The sequence below is a fragment of the Nyctibius grandis genome, chromosome 4, assembly GCF_013368605.1.
Source record: "Nyctibius grandis isolate bNycGra1 chromosome 4, bNycGra1.pri, whole genome shotgun sequence".
NCBI classification, from domain to species: Eukaryota; Metazoa; Chordata; class Aves; order Nyctibiiformes; family Nyctibiidae; genus Nyctibius; species Nyctibius grandis.
The window spans coordinates 37,802,992-37,822,706 of record NC_090661.1 but is presented as its reverse complement, the minus strand read 5'-3'; the positions used below and the strand labels follow the sequence as shown (position 1 = coordinate 37,822,706).

Genomic DNA, 19,715 nt, shown 5'->3' with positions numbered 1-19,715 from the left:
TAAGGCTTTGGTCCAAAAATATTTCCCGGGCTCTGGAACTAAGCCGTGACAGAAGGGGGGCATTTAGAAGAATTTATTATTATTTTATCTCCCAGTTCAGCTTCAGTCCAGGTCTAATGTAATGATCAAATACACACACAAACAACATGTTTTCAAAGGAAACAAAAGCTCCTAGAAAGCTCAGTCTCCCTGGGCTTACAGCTACTCTTCTTAACACACTGCGAAATAAAGGCAGGCGCCTGTGCAGAAAGCATGGTTAGCTTCACACCGGGTGTTAAATTAATATTTCAACCGCTAAAATATGAGACTGTATCATTTAGATTATGCGTCCAATTGAATCTAAAACTGTGTAAACCCCTTTCCCCCCCAGGGATGCGTTCCTATAAATAAACTAGAGTTCACACCCACTCTTTTTAACCAGAGCTATTCCTTCCCTTTTCTGCGGTAGCAGCTGCAGTCTTTCCCTCCACATCCCGAAGTCTCTCCGCGTCTACATCTTTTGAAGGATCACAAGACCCTCCCCAGAACCCAGAAAAACAAAGGCACTCTCCTTACCACGCACACCAACGTTCAGTCCTACACACGTAACACTAATTCACCAACTCCTAAAGTGTTAAAATCAACCGCTAACCTACGGTTACTCAATCATTCTCTCCAGCTTTCTGTAATACATTGTTAATAATTGCTTCATCAAGGTTACTGTCTTTTATTATGAAGATGCTTCAGGCGTTTGGCAATAAGTCCATATTCTGACAATAAGTTGCTATAAAGCACAAACATTGGAAACTCTAATGTGCTAACCCTTTTTTTTAATGCAATGTAGTATTGCCAATACTTCTCATCACTTGTCATCCCCACGAGAGGGGGGGGGGGGGAGGAAATCAGCAAACTTTCTCCCTAACTTTCTTGTCTCTGTTTCCTTACATTGCTGCATTGATTACAGAGGTGGCAAAGAAGAAGAGAAAGCACCGATTCCCACATCAATCCGACAGTTTGCTAGCTCTCCAAGCCGCCCAGACCAGGAAACTTTACAAACCATCGCAAACTCGCTGCTCTACAGATGGAAACAGAAGGAACCTTTTGCATTTCTACAACTTTACAACGCGAGAGGGAAGCAAGTGTAAAGATAGGATCCGAGCTTGCAAGAAGTTAAAGTAGTAATAATAACACTAATAGACAACAGCAACAAAACAATGAAACAGGAGACAGGTCTTCCTAAGCAGGTTAAAGCCTTAAAAAGCGCCATAAAGAAATCAGAAGGACTTACATGATCGGCTAAATTTGTGGAAGATCCTGAGAGTTCTTCGTGGTCTGATTTGGAGCTGCCATCCCTTTCATCAATAACGAGGTCTATTGGCATTTTTCCTTTCAAACAACTAATGTAGCGATGGCAGAAGTTATCGCACAATTCATGAACCTGAAAACAGTAATAAGAATAATAGTATCAATAATAGCAAAATATCGGATTGCAACTTTTTTTTTGGTAGCAAGAACAACCCTCTGATCTACTCCACAAGTAACTCTAATTAAGGGGCACAATAGTTGAAGGCAAGGAAACAATAGAGAAATTTTTGCAGCACATATTATTCTCTAGAGACTTGCCGCAGCAACAAGTTAGAGATAGTGGGCTCAGTCTGGTGTGCAGAGGAAAATCCGACGTGATGATAACATCAGAACACTGGGAGCTGGACCCGGGCCGTATCTCTGGAGCATACACAGCCCAGACAGGTACAACGAGTCACTCGGGACGGGATCGGTTTAAACCGGAGCTAAAAAAAAAAGTCTATGTGGCCAGCAGCAGTAGAACGAAGCTGCTCGCTGAGGCTGTGGGAAGAGCCGTTCCCGTGGCAGGGCACAGCCCCCTCCCCACGCCGCGCAGGGCCCCATGCCTCTTCCCAACATTTAGTGCTCGCTTGGGGTTAATGCGCCTGCCAGAACTGGAGAAAGGCGGGAGTGCCTTCCTTTCTCTTTTTGTTAAACATACTATTTCCGAGTCAGGAAAAGACCTTCTGCTGAGGGAAGGGGTAAGGAGGATGGAAAGGGTTTAATAATATATGTATGTATTTAGTGACTCGGTTGAAATCACACTGAAAAAAAAATAATGCCGGGCTGGGCTGGGCATGGCTGTCGGGTGTCACATGCTCTGATGGCACAGGTTACAATGTCACCCTGCATTTCCCCTGTCTCCTCTGGCCATGTTCACAAGTCATCCCAAACTGTCGCGGGGAGGGGGCAGGGGGGACGTGGGGGACAGGGAGGGAACGGCTTGCCCCCCTCCCACCTCCGTGACTCTTACCTTTTCTAATTCCAAAAGGTGAAACCTTAGTACTTGTATTGCTTGGATCATCTGCAAGAAAGTTTTGATCAAGGGGTTACGTGGGAGACAGGAGCTCGGGAGCTGTGCAGAGCTGCGAGCCCGAGTGGGCGAGGGGGAGCAGGGGATTGTCAGGGCGCGCAGTCATTATCCAGGATTTTAGCTCATTTGTCACGCTTGAACAATTTTGATCAACTTTAACCTAAGCACTTGATTTTTATCATATTTATTCCAGGACCGGTGATTAGTGCTTTATTACTGCGATCTTGGAGAAAACCTCTTCCTCCTTTCCTCGCTCCCTCTCAACACCCTGGCCCTCATCTCTGAGGGTCCGCAGAGAAGTCACACACACGCTCCCACCCCCCCACCGCCCGCAGGAGAAAGGAGGGGGGGAGGCAAGGATGAATAGTTTGGCATCTTCTTTACAGGCGGATTTAGGCACTATGAATATTGAAATCGTTCACATTAGCAAAAGAATTACGTTAGAAATCTCCAGCTCTCTCTTAAGCAGTTATTTCCTTCACTGTAGCTTCCCATGGCTTTCAAACACAGCTTTGCAATGCGTTGGGGCTCGAGAGTTTGCCCTGGCTCACTTTAAAAGTGCAGCTCTTTTAAGCCCCTTGATAGTAGCTTTCCAGCTTCCCGGCTCTCCCCCTCCGCTGCCCGCCCAGCCCGGGTGCCCGGGACGGCAGCCGCCTCCCCGCAGCCCCGGACGGCGGAGGACGCTTGCCGGCAGCCGGCGGTGGGGTCGGGAAGGGCGGGAGGGGAGCGGGGCAGAGGGGTGAGCAGGCCTTACCAAATTGTCCAACTCTGGATTTGAAGAAAAAAGTGGTTTTTCAGCGCGGACCTGCAAGAAGAAGGAAGAGCGGTGTGTATTACAGCTGCTCTCCTCTGCCCTGTAACCGAATCGCTCGAAGGGGGAAAAAAAACCCTGTGACAAAACTGGTCGGGAGAGGTCGGCTCAAAATCCGGCTGGACGCCCCGGAGTCACCCGTGCTGTGACCAGGGGCCCGCTCCGCTCCTGCCAGCCCGGTGGCCAGCCGGCCGCCCTTGCCATAGGAGCCCTCTCTTTTTGACCTCCTGCCTTTCTCCCGCTCCCTCTGCCTCCCAGACTCGGCCACAGTTACGTTTCCCTTTCATTAATTCAGGGGGGCGAGGGCCAGGACTCTGAGCCCGGCAGTGCGGAGGGGCTCCCGGCGGAGGACGGTCAGGGCCAGCCGGGCCGCCAGCGCGCACCCCTGCCGCTCCCTCCCGCCCCCACGGCGGCTGGAGAGGGGGCACCGGGCGGGGGGGGGGGGGGGGGGGGGGGCGAGGGGGGGCTGCCCCCTGCGAGCGCCCGGCCGTGTGGGTCGAGGAGCTGAGGAGGTGGCGGGAGTGCTGGGAAGGGCCGCGGGCGGGGGGAGAGGTGCCGGACCTGTTTGGCGAAGACGGCGATGTCCTCGTTGAAGGAGTCGGAGGAGCAGACGTCCCCGCCGGCCACGCCGGGCTCCCGGGGCGTGCAGGTCGCCAGCTCGCACTTCTCAAAGACCAGAGCTAAGAGGGGGAACAACGGGTGCCTACCGGGCAGTGGCATACAAAGAGAGGGGAGGGGGTGGGGGAGAGGGGGAAAGAAGAGCTCTAATCAACAAGTATTTTTTTTTTTCAAATGCACGGACACACAGACACAGACATACGGACACAGACGCTCTGCAGCCTCTCAGTATTGCTTCGGGCAGAGCAAGGGAGAACAACATTTTGGAATAAAAATGCGGGTTTTGGTGTTGTGGGGTTTTTTTTTAGATTTTGAAATCGCGGTGCCCAAGCCGCATCCCCTGCGCAGCCCCCAAAGAGAACGACAAAAGTGACCTCTCCTCCAAGCGCACAAGGCACCAAACACGCTCACGCAGGCAGCAGCTCAGCTGGGAATCTTAGACTTTTCGCCACAGCTTAAAATAACGCGAAACCTGGAAGATCCCATCCCTACCCTCCAGCTACGACCTAAAATGAGAAGCACGGCTAGGCGAACTGCAAACTACTTAATACGTAATTTTATTTTTCAAGGGGCCTGCTAACAAAAATGTGGTGAAGTTTCCTGGCTTAGGAAGCACACCCAAGTAAAATACCAGCTGTCCAGATAAGTGAGCTGGGGAGGGGGCGGAGGGAGGGAGCACTTCGCGAAATATTTTCCCATAGTTGGTGTAGTCAGGAAAAAAAAATTATCTGCGTGCTGAGCAGTAAGCATGCATTGTCTCTTTTCCCCTTTGGTGCCTGATCAAGGCCCCACACTCTGTCATAGATGTTACTATCTCTCCTTTTAGGATCATCTAGTATTTTTTCTGAAAGGCACTGGAGGGAATCGGTGTCATCCCCCCCAAGCAATGCCCTGGCACAGGCTTCAGTTCTGTTGGGTACGTGTTTCTTTTTCCTCGTGTTCTTTCTCTCCTAAATAAGAAAACTCAGCTCAGTGCCCCCCATGCATTTACTTCTTCTGTCTCAGGGAAGAGCTGCTTGCGAGAAGCGAATCCCTTTTATTCTTACTATCTTCCGCGATGTGAATAGCTCTTTATTTACAGTGTTGGAAGAGTGTTATTATGGCACGAAGGAGGACACCAGGACAACACTTCTCCGACTAAAATCCAGAGCAATGAGAGCCACCTCTCCTGTCTGAACTCCTAACTGGGGCCTTTCCGAGAACTACATTAAAAAAAAAAAACCAAACACGGGGGAAAAAAAGGGAAAAATGAAAATAAAAAGAAAAAAAGAAGAAAAAAAGAAAGAGAAGCCACCACCACCACCCCCCGGCCCATCCCCTCTCCCCGAGAGGTCTGTCTTTCTAGGATCCCGTGGGTGCTGGCACCTCAGCTAAGAGTTAGGCTGGGCTTGCACTCGCCCTGAGATTGCCAGCAGTGGCGGTGCCACCGCGCGGGTCTCCCTCCGGCGCGGTCGGCTGGGGGCTCCACGGCTGCCGCCCTCCCGCCGGGCCCGCCGGGGCTCGCCCCCCGCCCCGCTCCGGGGCTCGGCCGGCCGCCTCCCGCCGCCGCGGCCCCGTGGGAGCTCCCGCCGCCCGCCCGCCCCGCTCCTGCCCTCGCCGCTCCGCGGCCACCGGCGCTGCGGAGCCGGGCCATGGCGCCGGGCGGCCCGGCGGCACCTACCCGTAGATCGCATCCTTGTCCCGCTTCAGGGCGTCGTTGACAGCGGAGCCCATGCTGGCCGGCATGACATTGGGGTGCGGGGCGTGGGCGCCGTAGTGCTGTCCGGCGTGGAGCGGCGGCCCATGGTTGAGGTGGTGCACCGGGGGGATCGGCCGGGGGGCGTGGGGGTCCCCGTACATGGACGCCGGCACCCCTACTCCGTCCATCCCGCCGTAGTGGGGCAGATCATCGTACTGTCAAAAAACGGGCCGGAAGAGAAGAAAGAAAGAGAAAGAGGGGAAGGGGGGGGGGGGGGGGAATAAAAAAAACAAACAAACAAACAACAACAACAAAAGTCAGAAGAGAGTAAAGCACCCGGACAGACACAAACAGAGCAAAACAAAACAAGAACAGCCACAACAGAGAGAGAAATGTGCAAAATGAGAATCAACTGGGATGGGGAGCCAGAGGCTGGAGGGGCTGAGGGAGAAGTGGGGGTGCCGGGAGAGGTAAAGGGGGAAAGTGTGTGTGCCTGCCTGTGTGTGCTGGGGGAGATGGTCCTCTTCAGCACGGGCAGGAGAAACCCTAACAAGGAAACGGGGATGGAAAGGAAGGAAACGGAGGAGAGAAACTAGAGTTACTCTGCATTAGAAAGGAAGCACAAAAAAAATAAAACGTAAATGAATAAACGAGCAGAATCAAAAGCAACTATATAAATAAATCAACACTGGGAAGGAGAGAGGAAAGGTAGGGTGCATCGGGGGAGGGGGGAGATAAAGGGGGAAATAATCTGAAAGTTACCAGAAACATTATTTAGTAGCAATTCCCCTTGTCCTTGTCAAAGCCAGAGACAAAAAAAAAAAAAAAGCAGCTATATGTGTATACATATATATACGTTCGTATATACACAGACACACATATGTATTTCTCAGTCTTTCCTAGGCAGCGGCGGTAACGGCGGCAGCAGCAGCAGCAGCAGCAAGCTTTCCCCTGTGAAACCGGTGCTGCTGAGCAGGCAGAGAGCAGGGAAATCGTGCTGCTGGGGGAAAAGCTATAGAGGAAAAAAGCGTGGAACAATTGCAGAGAGAGACACACACGGAGAGACACTCACGCACACACACAAAAAGCTAGTGAATAATTTTTGCTGCTATTTTTTAATAGTGGCCGCCATCAGCAGCAGCAACAGAGGAGAGCAAATCGGACAGGCCCCTCTTAAGAGAGGATTTATATATAGGTAAGTGTTGGAGATTTAAACCTACCCTTTGCGCCATCAGTCTGCGCTCCAATAAACTCCTGGATGTGTCGTATATTTAATATCCCAGTCCAGCAAAGAAAGTGATTTAGAGTGAAGAAGATTCCTCTTTTTTTTTTTTTTTTTTTTTTTTTGCAACCCACTTACAGACTTCTCCTATCCTCCAATATGGGTAAATAATAATAACAACAATAACCACAACAATAATATATAAAAAACAGTCAAGAACCACGATGAGTTTCTGTGTTTTCTTCTTTTTTCTCTCTCTTTCTCTCTTTCCTTTTTTCTCTCTCTTTTTCCTTTTTTCTTTCTCTACGCAAAAAAAAAAAAAAAAATTGTCAAGCCCCCAAACTGAAGGTTACGATCGGCCCGTCAGCAACCCACATGTAACCAAACTGTCGTGTCTCATGGCTTTTTGCCACTCCAGCTGTCAATCAAAGCCAGGGAATGTCAAGGTAGTGAATGAATGATGGTTGATGATGATGAAGAAGAGAGGAGGAATCTTTTTAACCCCGGTTTCTTCTTCCAGTAACTCCGCGCTCGGATTTTGCCTTTTAGGATCGCTATAGGATCGGTTTGGTTTTTTTTTGGTTTTTTTTGTTTGTTTGTTTGTTTGTTTTTAAAGTACTGTGAAGGGGGGTGGGGAAAGATGCGAAGAAAAATTGAGTAGTTTGCAAAGCCCGGACTTCCCCCTCTCTCCTTTTTTTATTATTTTTTTTTTTTCCTCTCCTCCCGGCAGGTATTTTGTCTCCCTCTCTCCCTCGCTCTCTGAGATGAGTGAGTGTCAGTAAGTGTTGGCAGGTTGGCTGCTGGCTGCCTTATAGAAGAGGCTCAGTTTTGCAGCGCTGATCGGCGGGAGAATGAAGTGACGGAACCCGGAAGTAGTGGTGGCCATAGCCAGTCCTGCAGCGCGGCGGCGGCGGTGGCGGGGAGCGGCGGCGGCGGCGGGGAGCGGCGGCGGCGGCGGCGGGGCGCGGGACGACGGGGCGCGCGGCGCGGCGGCGGCGGGGCGCCCCAGCCGGCAGAGCGCCGGGGATGCGCAGCGCGGCGGCGGGGCGGCCGCGGCGCCGCGCGGGGGGAGCCGCGCAGCAGCCCCTGCCCCGAGCGAAGCAACGCGTGTAGGAAGGAGCGAGCGAGCGTGCGAGAGAGAGGGAGGGAGGGAGCGAGGGAGGGAGGGAGCGAGGGAGGGAGGGAGCGAGGGAGGGAGGGGAGGAAGGACAGGGAGAGTGCGTGTGTGCGAGAGGGGGGAGAGGCAAGGGAAAACTGCAGAGAGCGAGAAGAAAAGTGCGATAGAAGCCCAGCCCCGGGTTGGTTTGTGCTAGATTATTTTAGCAACAAAATACCTTCCGATTAACCGCGATGTTTAGCGTCTGTTTTATGCACTGAATTATTTATATAAAGCGCCGGCTATCGCTGTTGCCGCGAACGGTATGCGAGTCCGGGGGCACGGAGAGCTACAGTGTACGGGGGGGCCGCGCAAAGTTGATCTTCCCCGGGAAGCGAGTCTGCTCCGGCCGGGGGCTCGCGTCTCCGCCAGCATGCTCTGTTGCAAGCGTGGTTTCTTGCCTCTGACAATTCATTGTGCTTTTCTAAAAATTAATTTTCCAGGGCATGAAGAGAACGCCTCGTTCAAACCGTGTTTGGCACCGCTCTTCATTAAGTGATCGCTGCTATCAAGCACGCTGTGGATGTCTGGGGGGAGAGGCGGGGGGCGGGGGGAAGAGGGGGAAATCCCTTTTAGTTTTGCGGTTAGGCTGCTAGGCTTTGAAAAGGGCTTAAAAACAAAGTCATGCGCAGCCTTTTGTAGGAGAGATCCAGATGTGATGTAGATTTTGGTTTGCGTGTTCATTTTGAGCGTGTCCGGCGGTGAGCGCTGCATTGACGTGTGTATGTTGCTGGACTTTGCCGTGTATCGACGTTGCGCTCGTGGAATGTGTGCTGAAGTATTGGCTCGGTAATGCCTTCTAATGGTAGTGCTAATTACAGTGGGGTTATTTAGCAAATTAAGTGAGATGATGTGTGTGTGTGTGTGTGTCCCACCCTTGAGCACCAAGTGAACTTTTCCAAACGCACACGCACACACACACACGCACACACAGACACGTTAATTTTGGTGTGTTTCTCTCGCCCAATCGCTTTGCTGGAGCTACAACATGTCTTACCTCCGAACAGTCAATTACCAAAGCGACCCGGGATCATCAATCATAGGGGATGCTTGAAGTTTAGGGGAGGAGCGATGGTCAAACTATCGATTGCTGCAGTTTTGTCCTCCCCAACCCCCCACCCTCGTTCACGGTCCCCTGCACATAAAATCTAAACCAGACTATGCCGTTAATCGTGGGATTTATCAATGATTATGTACCCAGTTGTGAATGTGGCCTCATACGTAGTTGGTTTTTAAAAATACATGGCAGAAAATTGTGATTTATGCAGATAGGTTTTGTTGGGGTTTGTTTCGCTTTTCGTGACGATGGCGATGGTGTTATTTTTTTTTTTTTAACTTTAAGAAAATGACTCAAAGGGTAGTTATAGATATTTGGCCTGATTTTAATAGGCGTAGGGAATGAGCTCCAGAGGTCAATAAACCCCTCCAAAATGATGAATGATTGAGTACCTGTGATGATGATAGTGATTACCAGAGCAATTAAACAGTTTGATTAAATGAGCCATCATAACAATGATGTCTGCGGGAAATCAGCCCTCACATATAAAGAAAGATAGTGTGGAGGGCTGACAAACGCCAGTGGGCATTCCTGCGTGTTCCGATAGCGCCGAGCCCTGCAGAGCAGGGCTGTATGCACAAATGTGTGGGGAATATGGAGAAAAGTCCCTCTCCTACTTTTAGACAGAGTTGCACCCTGCTTAAAATCCACCAGAAGCCGGAGAGCAGACCCGTTTTTTTTTTTTTTCCTAGAGGATCTCCTCCAAGATTAAAGCTAGTCCTAAGAGCAACCGCATTGCTGTGACTGACTTTCACGGGACTGTAAAGAGAGGTGAGTAAAAAAGCCCTTAGTATGTAGATCTCTTTCAAGCAGTGGTTAAGTCGATTCATTTCGCAGGGAAAAAGGCAGTCTTCTTGTGCAGTATTTTATACTCTGTCGTATAAATGGGTAACGTAATTCAGGATATTCATGGTAATGAAAGCTTGGCTAATCCTTTGGGTGCGCGGAGACATACAGAGCAGTAGGTTATGCAAATCCTTTCCTACTTTTACAGCTGTAGTTTTCTAACAGTTTTTTTTTTAAGAGATCTAGTCATCAGTGAATGCTATTCAGTTTTTTTCCTCCCCCCCGCCCCAAAGATGCCAGATTTCTAAACTTGCATGGAATCATTTGGTTGTGATACAGCCCATACAGACAGCTTAGAGGACGTATTTTAAATATTTGTAGCTTCCAAACTTGTTTTTTAACCGAGGAAATGATAACCCAGAGCTTTACGTCTTGAGACATACAAGTGTGTCTCATTTCAAATAGTTTCGGTATCACCGAAGAAAAGGTCTTGTAATGTGGCCGTGCAAAAGTAATCTGGCTCCACTGACGGCTCCATGTATTTGTTCAGACCTCAAGCTGTGGGAGACGTTCATCAGTTTCCTTCTCAAAAAAAGAAGTTTTTAGATGACTTGGCTCCCATAGAAGAAAGCGCTTCGTTGCTTAGGATTTAAATTTAGACCTGTTTTTTTTTCATAATTCTGTTTTTCACAGAAGTCCTTGTAGATCTCGGTTGTCTCGACTAAGAAATTGTTAGAAAGCAATCTAAAATCAAAGCTGCAAAAAAAGCAGCCAAAGATTGTTGCAGTGTTCAGTGCTGCTCCTTTCACTTGTTCCTTTTTCTTCCCTCCCTCCCCAATTAACCCCCTGCGTTGGCTTGCCCTGATGTGCATGTGTGTAATCTGGGACAGGGACCAATTTTAAGAAATTATTTGAACTTTATAGAAAGTGAAATTTCATATGGTAAATGAAGGGCTTTCATGTTCCTCCTGTGTCTTTTTTTCCCCGTGAAAAGAGTTGAAGCCTTTTTCCTCTTCACTATCCCAGTGGACTAAAGCACACAGAGAACATGGTTTATAAAGCGCTACAGTTTAGCCATTAAAAAGGAATCTCAATTTAGCGCCCTTAAGTGAAAGTACTCAGCTCTTAACAAAGATGCTGTTGGGAACTCGGAGGAAAATGGGATACGTGCGTGCAGGGGGTGGGTGCTCCCACATTCTTAGGTATTTTTTTTTTTTGCTCTCCCCCTCCCCCCCTCCGCGCCTGGTGACATATTTCTTTTAAAACACAGTAATTCGGGAAAGTTAAATTGGCTAATTTCCATTTCTCGTGCATCACTTTCACAGTGAAGCCTGTTTCCAGGAAAAGTGTGAGAGACGAGTTGGTGGGGTGGGCGGGTGGGTGTGTGTTTGGGCTTTTTTTTTTTTTTTTTTTTTTTTGATCGGCTCAAAAGTCCAAAGAGAAATGAGGTGTCCGGTGTGGAAGTGCATCTCAGTCAACAGCCAGCTCCTTTTGCCGAGGCTGGAAATGGTTTTAACAGGCGGTAAAATTTCAGCTTGTGGTGTCAAATTGGGGTCAGTTTGGGGTTAGCGCTCTCCGTGTCCGAGCAGGAGCTGTCCAGCTGTGTGGGGATTCATTAAGGGCAAAAGATCCGTTTCAAGAAAAACAATACAAAGACAATCAGAGGGCTAAAGATCCTCTTCAAATCGCATTTTACAAGTCCACCAGAACAAATATGGACGCTGAAACCTATTCCCTTCAAACTCCTAAATCGGCTTCTTAGTCCTTGGAGGGAGTGAGAGAGAAAATCCTCTAAAACTTAAGAAGAGTCTGTTTTCAATCAGCCGTTCCGAAGTGTGGCATCTTAGTCCTTCGCTGGCTTTGAGACATGCCTCTCTCTCTCTCGTTCCCCCTCTCTCTCTCCTTTTCCACAGCCTTGCAAAAGCGGATGGCACAACAGGTAATATTTCAGATTTCAAAAACATATTCCACCGGGGATCTTAAACCACTGTTTTGTACGCGCGTGTGCGCCTAGCGCAAGATTTAATGCAAATAGAAAGTTTTGGGGGCGAAGCAAGCCATACTTGCAGGAAATCCTATTGGACCCCTTCGGAAATTTTCTGCACTCCTTGTAGGCGATGCTCTGGTCTGGTGGATAATTTAGGCAGGATTTACTTTACGGTTCCTAGCATTTGTGGAAAGCACCTATTGCTAATCTGTTTTATTAAATTCGCGTGGTTTAAATCCTCTTAGCGTCCCTGCATCTGTTAGAACAATTGACGCCTTGCCACAGGGACAAATAACTTGAACCTTAATCTTGTTTGTAACTTTATTCAATGTTTGTTTGTTTGTGCGTTGAGTTCAAGTATTTTTGGATGATGCCATTGTGTTGGGAAACACATAGGCTACATTTGCAGGCAAAACTCCCCGTGGACGGGCTAAGGATAATCGCGGGAGGGGATGAAAAATTTTGCGTATTTGAACAAGCATTTTATCTTGAACTACCGTTCTAGGAAATGTGTCATATTTAGTGAAGAAAGCAATCCGCCCGGTAAAATGTGGCTGCGGGATTACATCACCGTGACCCCGTAGCAAAATCCACGGGAACTTTTCTTTTTGTTTTGCTCGCAAGGCAAAGTGTGGGGTGTGAATAGTACCTTTTCCTTTTTATAATCAGGATTATGCCACAGTTCAAACTCGTACTCCCAAAATTGCTCTTCGCCACACTTTCCTTTGCCTTTACGGTCGGTTCTTACAACTTGAGTCACTTTTTATTCATCTCAGCCCACTTTGATTCGCTTCCGACTTCCCGCAGCTGCAGGACTTTCGAGGTCCCATCTCGGGTGCCCCTGTGAAATCATGCGCATTTTCGCTTCTGCAGATCGCTGGGTTCATTTAGCCCCTCGCCCTGATCCCCCCGCCTGCCAACGCTGTACTTGGCTTTTCAGCAATCTAAGTCTTTTTCGAAAACCTTTCCAGTCCAGAAAGTCAATGGTAGCCCGTCACGGTGAACTTTTCTTGACCTCGGCTGCGGTATGACGGAGATCTCTGGGAGCTGGGTTAGGAGGAGGTGCATTTACCTACCTGTTAACTTCCCTTTTCACTCTCTTTCTTCCACCCTCCCGCCCCTTTTTTAAGAAACCCCCCCCAAACCTCCACGAAGCACGAACGATCCGGGGTCTTTCTCCCCTCCCGAGCCCACTTATCCCCCCGCCCCGGGCTGCGGGGCTCTGACCCGCCCCTGGCGGGACGCCCCCCGGGCCGCCCCCCCCCTCCGGCCGCCGCGCGGCGCGCGCTGCCATCCGCAGCCCTCGAGCGCTCCCTGGCGGGGCTCCAGCGCGCTCCCGCCGTCCCGCTCCGCCGCCGCCTCCCCGGGCCCGGGCCGCCGCGGGCGCCCAGCCGGACGCGGAGCGGAGCCCTGTCCCCGGCTCCGCGCCTCCGCTTCCCGCGGGGCTTTGGGCCCTTGGTCTGGTGCGCCCCCCCTCCCCGCATCCCACCCCACCGGGCGGGCTGCGGGGTGAGGGCCGCGGTGGGAAGGGGCACAGCAATGACACCCTCCGCGTTTGTCCGGTTTATCTCACTCGGGCGCATGTGAAGCGCTAATGTCAGGCGAAGGCTGAGCTTTTATTTTTTTTCTCTCTCTCTTAGGCTGGGAGGTTTGTAAAAGTGCAGCCCATAAACATCCAACGTGCCTATTTTCGTCATAAATCAGAGAGAGAAAAATACCTGTCGGGGCTTCCCGCTAACGCCGGGAAGGCTCCTTCCACCAGCCTAGTCAAAAACCTAGTTTGCATTTGTTCGAAGAAGCTCGAAGTATTAAAAAAATCCATCTTTCTAACGTGACATCGTAACAAAAAGGACAGTTAGGGCAAACTAAATCGCTTTAGTGCAATATCAGAGCATCCGAGAAGGCTCCAAACCGCTCAGAGCTCCCTGTTCTCGCTCACTCAAAACACTCACTTTTGTTCTCCGGCTGCCTATAAAACTCCAGAAGAGGAGCGCGCTCATTTTCACACCGGAGTTCTCGGTCCGGAGAGAACGATATCCTCCTACCTCTTTTGAAATGATACGGAGTCTCTCACAACACCCAGGCGATCACTCGAAGCACGAATCTCCTTTTTTTTTTTTTTTTTTTTCAAGGGCTGCTCGGCCCATTGTTTGGAGTGGGATTCAGCGCGCAGCCCAAAGAGAAAAGGGGGCGAAAAAAAATCTTAGGAGCCCGGTTTGGTATTGCACAAAGAGCTGACAAAATACTATAGCGTGTTTCCTAGAAGTACGTGATGAGAGCCCGCGGTGTGTTCCCGAAAGAGAAGTGTTGCGGTTTTTTCCCCCCTAAAAGATTGTTATCGCCTTTGTACGTCTTTCTTTTGATCCCACAAAGAGAACGCAATATACATATATGTATTTGCTCTCCATACAATAATGCAAGGGACCGTACAATGGAATATACGACCGGTTAGTCCTCATAACGCTTAGTTTTGCTGTAATTAATTGAAAACAGTTATTAGGTCGTCATTGGCAATAGCGTAAATAATTGCAGCAGATTTTTACTTAAAATTGACCGGTCACGGAGTGATAGATCGATTCGAGGTATAAAAATGATGTATCAAAACATCAATGTCGATTATTTGAAATATTGTATTCGAATCTTTTTATTGCTTCATCGGTTAAGTGTCTGAAAGTGCTGTGTTCCAACATATATTTATATTGTCAATACTGTCAAAACTGTCAGTTTTATTACAGTGGATTTGTAATACATTTCAGATTTGTTCATTTACATAAAATGTCCACCCCAGACACCCCTCCTTTTCCCCATCTTTGGAAATCTGTGTCAGTTTAATGAAAGGATTCAGGACTCATAGCTGAAGAAAAAAAAAAAAAAAAAAAAATGGAGATATTGCTCCATTAAGTCCAATTTAAACATCCCTTCGGAAAGCTCGGGCTATTTCTATCCCCCTTGCCATAAGAGGGATTTCCACCCCCCACCCCTTATTTCCTCGGTAGAATTTAAACACTTTTCTACCCTCACACCTAGATTAAACCCTTCAGGAGAATTGAGAAACTGTAGAGGAAGACAGAGACGAGCCATGGCATACCTGTGAGTGCCGAGACCCTCCCAAAGAGAGCAACAGCCCCCCGAACCGCGCACACCAGCGCGGGGGGCTGGATCCTGCTAGAGAGCAGGAGACAAAAGGAGCAATAAATACGTGTGTGATCCTTTCTTAGTGGTTTGGAGTCCAAAGGAAAAACGCAAATTGGATGCAGTATTGGGCATTTGATGCCACCCCCGCCCCCATTTTATCAGGTCTGATCCTGTAAACGCTGATTTTTTTGTTAGCATGGTCACAGACACCTCTCTTTAATTCTCTCCGAGACCCCAGCTGAGGGATGGAAAAACTCGGGAATAAATAAATCCATTTACAGACTAAACTCTCTTCGATCGAGCAAACAGTGAAATTCACCAAGTAACTTTATTCCCCACCCCTTTCGGGAGGATGAGGTTGTTTTAAAGGCGTTGGTAAGAGGGACCTGAGGTGTGGTGGATTTTCTTTCCCTTCCTTCCTTCCTTCCTTCCTTCCTTCCTTCCTTCCTTCCTTCCTTCCTTCCTGGGGTATGTGTATTTAAAGAGATGCTGAAGAGATTTCTGAGTTCACGGGGAAGAAGGAAAGGTTGGTTTGGGGAAAGGCAGCGCGCCTGGCAGGTATTTTAATGACTGTCCCTTCCTCTGAATACTTTCAATTTCTCTGCCTCTTTCCATCCGGAATATCTTCCCCAGACCAAGTAGGATTTCTGTTGTAATTCTTGTGTGTGTTTGTGATCACTTCTGAAGTAAATTGAGAAGTAAGCTGCGCAAAAGGAGGAAATCGCCCCTGGGGTGCTTTGTTTATTTTGGTTTGTAAAATCCTGCTAGGAGATGGTTTCCTCAGTGTGTGGCAAGTGTTTCTTCAAGAAATTCATCAGCCCTTCTACAATTACTTCGAGCTCCGAGGGAAGAGAGCTGCCATCACTTTCTCACATCCCAAGGTGTTGCATGGAGGTGAGAAGAAAAGGCTGTAGCATTTAATTATAATGGGGGGGGGGGGGGGGGGAAACGGAGGCTGAGGAAAGCCGTCCCAAACCTGTACCTGGAAAATAAAAAACTGCGAGGGTATATTTGAGAGACGTGTGCCATTTAGAGAGGGGGGAAAGTACCCCATCTTGTGCAATAATTAGTTTGAACAATAAACGTAATTGGAATAAAATCAGTTGGAAATTCCTGCGTTTTTATTTACGTTTCATTTTGTGGTGAGCCGTAAAATTATGAATGCCTCTCAATTAAACACTATCCACTTGTAAAGCATTTAACAACAATTATTCCTTAATCAGCTGGAATGTTAGCCACAAATGATGCTGTTAAACATCAAAGGGACGCCTTAGACGTTACCTTTTAGTCATAAGTAAGAGGATTAATTTCTATAATTAGAGGGGATAAATATGTGCATAAATACATCTAATTTTTTAACACGTTCTCATCCTATCTGGGCGAGGCGAGGATCTTTGACACTTCTAGCTATTCCCCGGCTCCGAGGAGGCGACCCTGGGAGCAGCGAGGTGAGAACACCCCTCCGGGGAGGGGGGCCCGATCCTGCGTGCCTCTCGGCGCCTCTCCGCGGGCGCCGGCGCACCCTCCCGCCGCCACACGGGGGTCTCGGGATCGGGCCCGCCACGGGCACAGGGCTTTGGGGTAATTTGCAGCTCTCCTTGGCTTTTATCTACGTGTTTTTTTTTATACGGCACCTGGGGTTTACCTGGCGTTTCAATTCCCTGGGCGACAATTTGCTTCCCCCAAACGAAGCTCAAGATTTGAGTTGAATACCACAAAAAAATTAGCATGACCTTGATTACACCCTGTATGAATATCTCATTTACCTAACGACTTCATGTCACGTCCGCAGAGGGTCAATTTCCTTTTAACCTTTCCCATTGCTGCAGTAAGCATTCTTTTATAATCAATGGCTGTTTGAATAATCAATTCACATTTTATGATCCCTGACAAACTCAATATACGCGTGCCTTCTTTCAGCAAAGCAGCCGGCCCTTCTCCTCGCCGTTTGCACGTCCGAAGAGTTTGCGGCGGGGTTTCCCGGCTCCCCGGGGAGCCGCCCCGGGCCGCTCAAAGCAGCCGCCGCCGGGCTCGGCGGGGGGCTGCGGGCCGCTGCGCTGCCGCCCGCCCGCCCGCGCGCCCGGCCGGCCTCCCCGCTCGGCCGCCGCGGCTGCCTCCGCGCAGGGCCCCGCCGGGAAGCCGTGCCTCCCCTGGAGGATGCGCCCCGGCAGAAAGGCGCAGGCTCAGGGAGCCAGGCGGCGGCCGGCAGCCCCTCGCATCTCTCTAGCGCTGGACATGCACTTTCACGTGTTTTTCCGATTGCTCAACCCGAAGTATCTCCGGTTTCCCGCTCACCGCCCCTGATCTCCTCCCTAGGAATGTTCAGAGCAAAACTCAATCGCCCGGGACTGTCCCTCCTTTCTGCATTTGCCGGAACAGCCAGCCAGCCGTGGGGGGACGAAGTTGTCCCGGCTCCGAAGCCGAAGGCAGGCGGCTGTCCGGCCGCCCGACCTCCTTAAGGACTGCTGAGGGAGCTCGGTGTCCTCGGCCACGTCGGCGCACGGGGAAACCTTCAATCAATCTTTGCATTAGATTAACTATCCCGCTGACGTTCACGAGTCCCTCACTGCCACAAGCCCCCTTTATTGCCTCTCCCATTCGTCTCCAAACTGGGGGTCGGGAAACTTGTCCCAGAAGCGTAGCCCCCAACCACAACCCGAGTGCAGCAGTGGACGTGGGAGGGGAGGGGGGTTAGGGCAGGCTGAACTTCGGCAATGTTTTTTCTACAAGTAGCTCACATTGCTGTGATCTATGGTGTGAGTCAGGAACTGAGACTTATTGCAACCCTGTTCCCTCTATTGGATAATTAATGCTGATTCATAGCGGTTTCTACCTACGAATGTGTGTTTCGTTTTTCTCTGCAGGGTCCATGGTTCTTTGGTATGTTGTTATTCCCTGAAAGGTAATTGCACTTGATATTCTCTCGGGGAAGGCTCATTAGCCAAGGGCATGGTGGTGTTGCCAATCTCAGACTCTTTCAACAATTCAATGCAAACATTTGCCCCAGAGGTTTAGCACAGCACTCCCAGCTCACAAAACAGCCCTTGGATACAGCATTTCCCCTAAGAAGCCCTGGGTCTAAAAAGAAGTACATATATATATGTATACACATTTATTTTTTCTACCCAAGCAGCAAAAATTTTAATTTAGGGGTTTTTAGTTTAACCCCCTCACTGTAAGTGGTTGAAGCTGCACAAGAAGATTAGACGTGTTGCCTTGGACTGCAGGACTTTACCCTCCCTGTTATCAGAGGATATACCCAGGACACAAACACGGATGAAATAGCAGAAAAGACACCACATCTCCCACTCCTGTCTATGTACTCCTTTATACTCTCTTAACATTTACAAAATGCATGTCGAAAACATTTTTCCACTGCCCACCATTACAGACCTACACCGGACTTCTTTCTCACACACGTCTGCTGTCATTTCTGTAATCTCTCCTGCTAAATTAATTACCTCACTAATGCAAGGCAATGAAACTCAGTTACAAGGTAAGTTAGGGAACATACATTAGTTAATACACGCTATTTTGTGACGGTGAACCCTTTATGATTGTTCTCATTTTATTTTTCCCTCTGTTGTTCATAATTTTGAAAATCTTATTCTTCCATTTGAATCTTGGCAGGTTGAGCAGGATGATTCACAGTAACATTGCAGAGATTGGGAAGATCCAGTTCTCACAGGAGAAAATAGTCCCCAGAGGACCGGTGAAGAGGAAGCAGAGGGACAACATCTAGGCTTAACAAGTTCTCAGTCATCACAAGGCTTTCCATGTTAGAATAAAAGCATCTAGGTATCTGTATTCATGGAGAATTAGATGGTATATTCTCCCTGATAGTGGTGTTAAAGAGCAGAGACTGCTTGTCATTCCAAACAACAAAGCCTGTCTCTAAAGTGTACATCTAACCATCTTACTGTGTCTTGCACTCACCACGTTGTTCCCATCACAGTTAGCCAATAAACTCAAAAAGCAAAACTCTGTGCTGTATCACCACTGACTTTAATGTTAGTATTAGAAAGGAAATTGTCCTACAGCGTGTAGGACACTCCACTCATCAGAAGGGCTGCCAATCAGTCTATAGGCCTCACCTATTAGAGGGACCAGAAGTTCATTGAAAATCACCTCAATGTGATTTTCTCTGTTAACACTGCTTTCCATGCTGGTAGCCTTCAACATCCTCAAGCCCAAACCTGTGTCCCAAAGTCCCATTGACTGAAGAAGAGCTTCTACATGAATGAAGGATACAGGACAGGATTCTGCAAGGTGATTTTGCAAGATGCCAAGTCTCCCTGTACAAAGTACTTAGCTTTCCACGTCCTACTGATAGTAAATGTGGACAGTCACCACCCTTGCAGTAAGCCCTCAGCACAAGAAAACATCAATTCTTTAATTCATACTTTGGTGATTCACAGCCATAGTTTTTGTTTGACACTTTGAGTCTTCCTCGTGTCATAGTGGTACATTCTGCTTTTTCACAAGTGTTTCTCAAAATGAACAGGCTTTTCAGTGATGAAACATGATCAAGTTGATATACTAACAGATTTGATTCTTAAAGTATGTGCTAAGTTTAAAACTTGTCTTTTACTACTTCATATGCATTTATAAACCATCACAAATAGTTCTATTGATCAATGACATAAATAGCTCTACCAGAAGCTTTTCTTTGATGTGGGTAAACATAAACAACATTGAAAAAATAACACACAAGTGGTTGTCCTGTACTCTTACCTTGAGGTTATATTATGATCATAATAAGACATATCTAGGCATGTGTCATACTGGATAATACTATTTCTTGGGTGTTTGAGGGCACATGACTTTACCTTGGACTTGACAGCAGCTGGGACATGCCATTTAAAAGTATGGTCCTGGCATTACTGAAAAAAAGCCCTACTAAGCTATA

The 19,715-nt window shown here is 48.7% G+C and overlaps 1 protein-coding gene and 1 long non-coding RNA gene across 3 annotated transcripts in view; one reads left to right on the top strand and one right to left on the bottom strand.

Moving 5' to 3' along the window:
* MEIS2 (Meis homeobox 2) overlaps positions 1 to 7,563 on the bottom strand; it is a 185,127-nt gene extending 177,564 nt beyond the window's left edge. For both annotated transcript variants that reach the window (XM_068398345.1, XM_068398346.1), the window contains exons 1-6: positions 6,684 to 7,563; positions 5,446 to 5,678; positions 3,729 to 3,870; positions 3,111 to 3,161; positions 2,297 to 2,347; positions 1,268 to 1,417 (exon numbers count right to left, since the gene is read on the bottom strand). In XM_068398345.1, the coding sequence (XP_068254446.1) occupies positions 1,268 to 1,417; positions 2,297 to 2,347; positions 3,111 to 3,161; positions 3,729 to 3,870; positions 5,446 to 5,678; positions 6,684 to 6,695 (639 nt within the window). In that variant the 5' untranslated portion in view covers positions 6,696 to 7,563. The remainder of the gene's footprint in view (positions 1 to 1,267; positions 1,418 to 2,296; positions 2,348 to 3,110; positions 3,162 to 3,728; positions 3,871 to 5,445; positions 5,679 to 6,683) is intronic.
* Positions 7,564 to 7,918: 355 nt separating this feature from the next.
* On the top strand, positions 7,919 to 14,395 carry LOC137662207 (uncharacterized). The gene is made up of 3 exons (XR_011047975.1): positions 7,919 to 7,983; positions 9,591 to 9,669; positions 13,312 to 14,395. It is a non-coding gene; the product is annotated as an uncharacterized lncRNA (long non-coding RNA).
* The last annotated feature ends 5,320 nt before the right edge of the window (positions 14,396 to 19,715 follow it).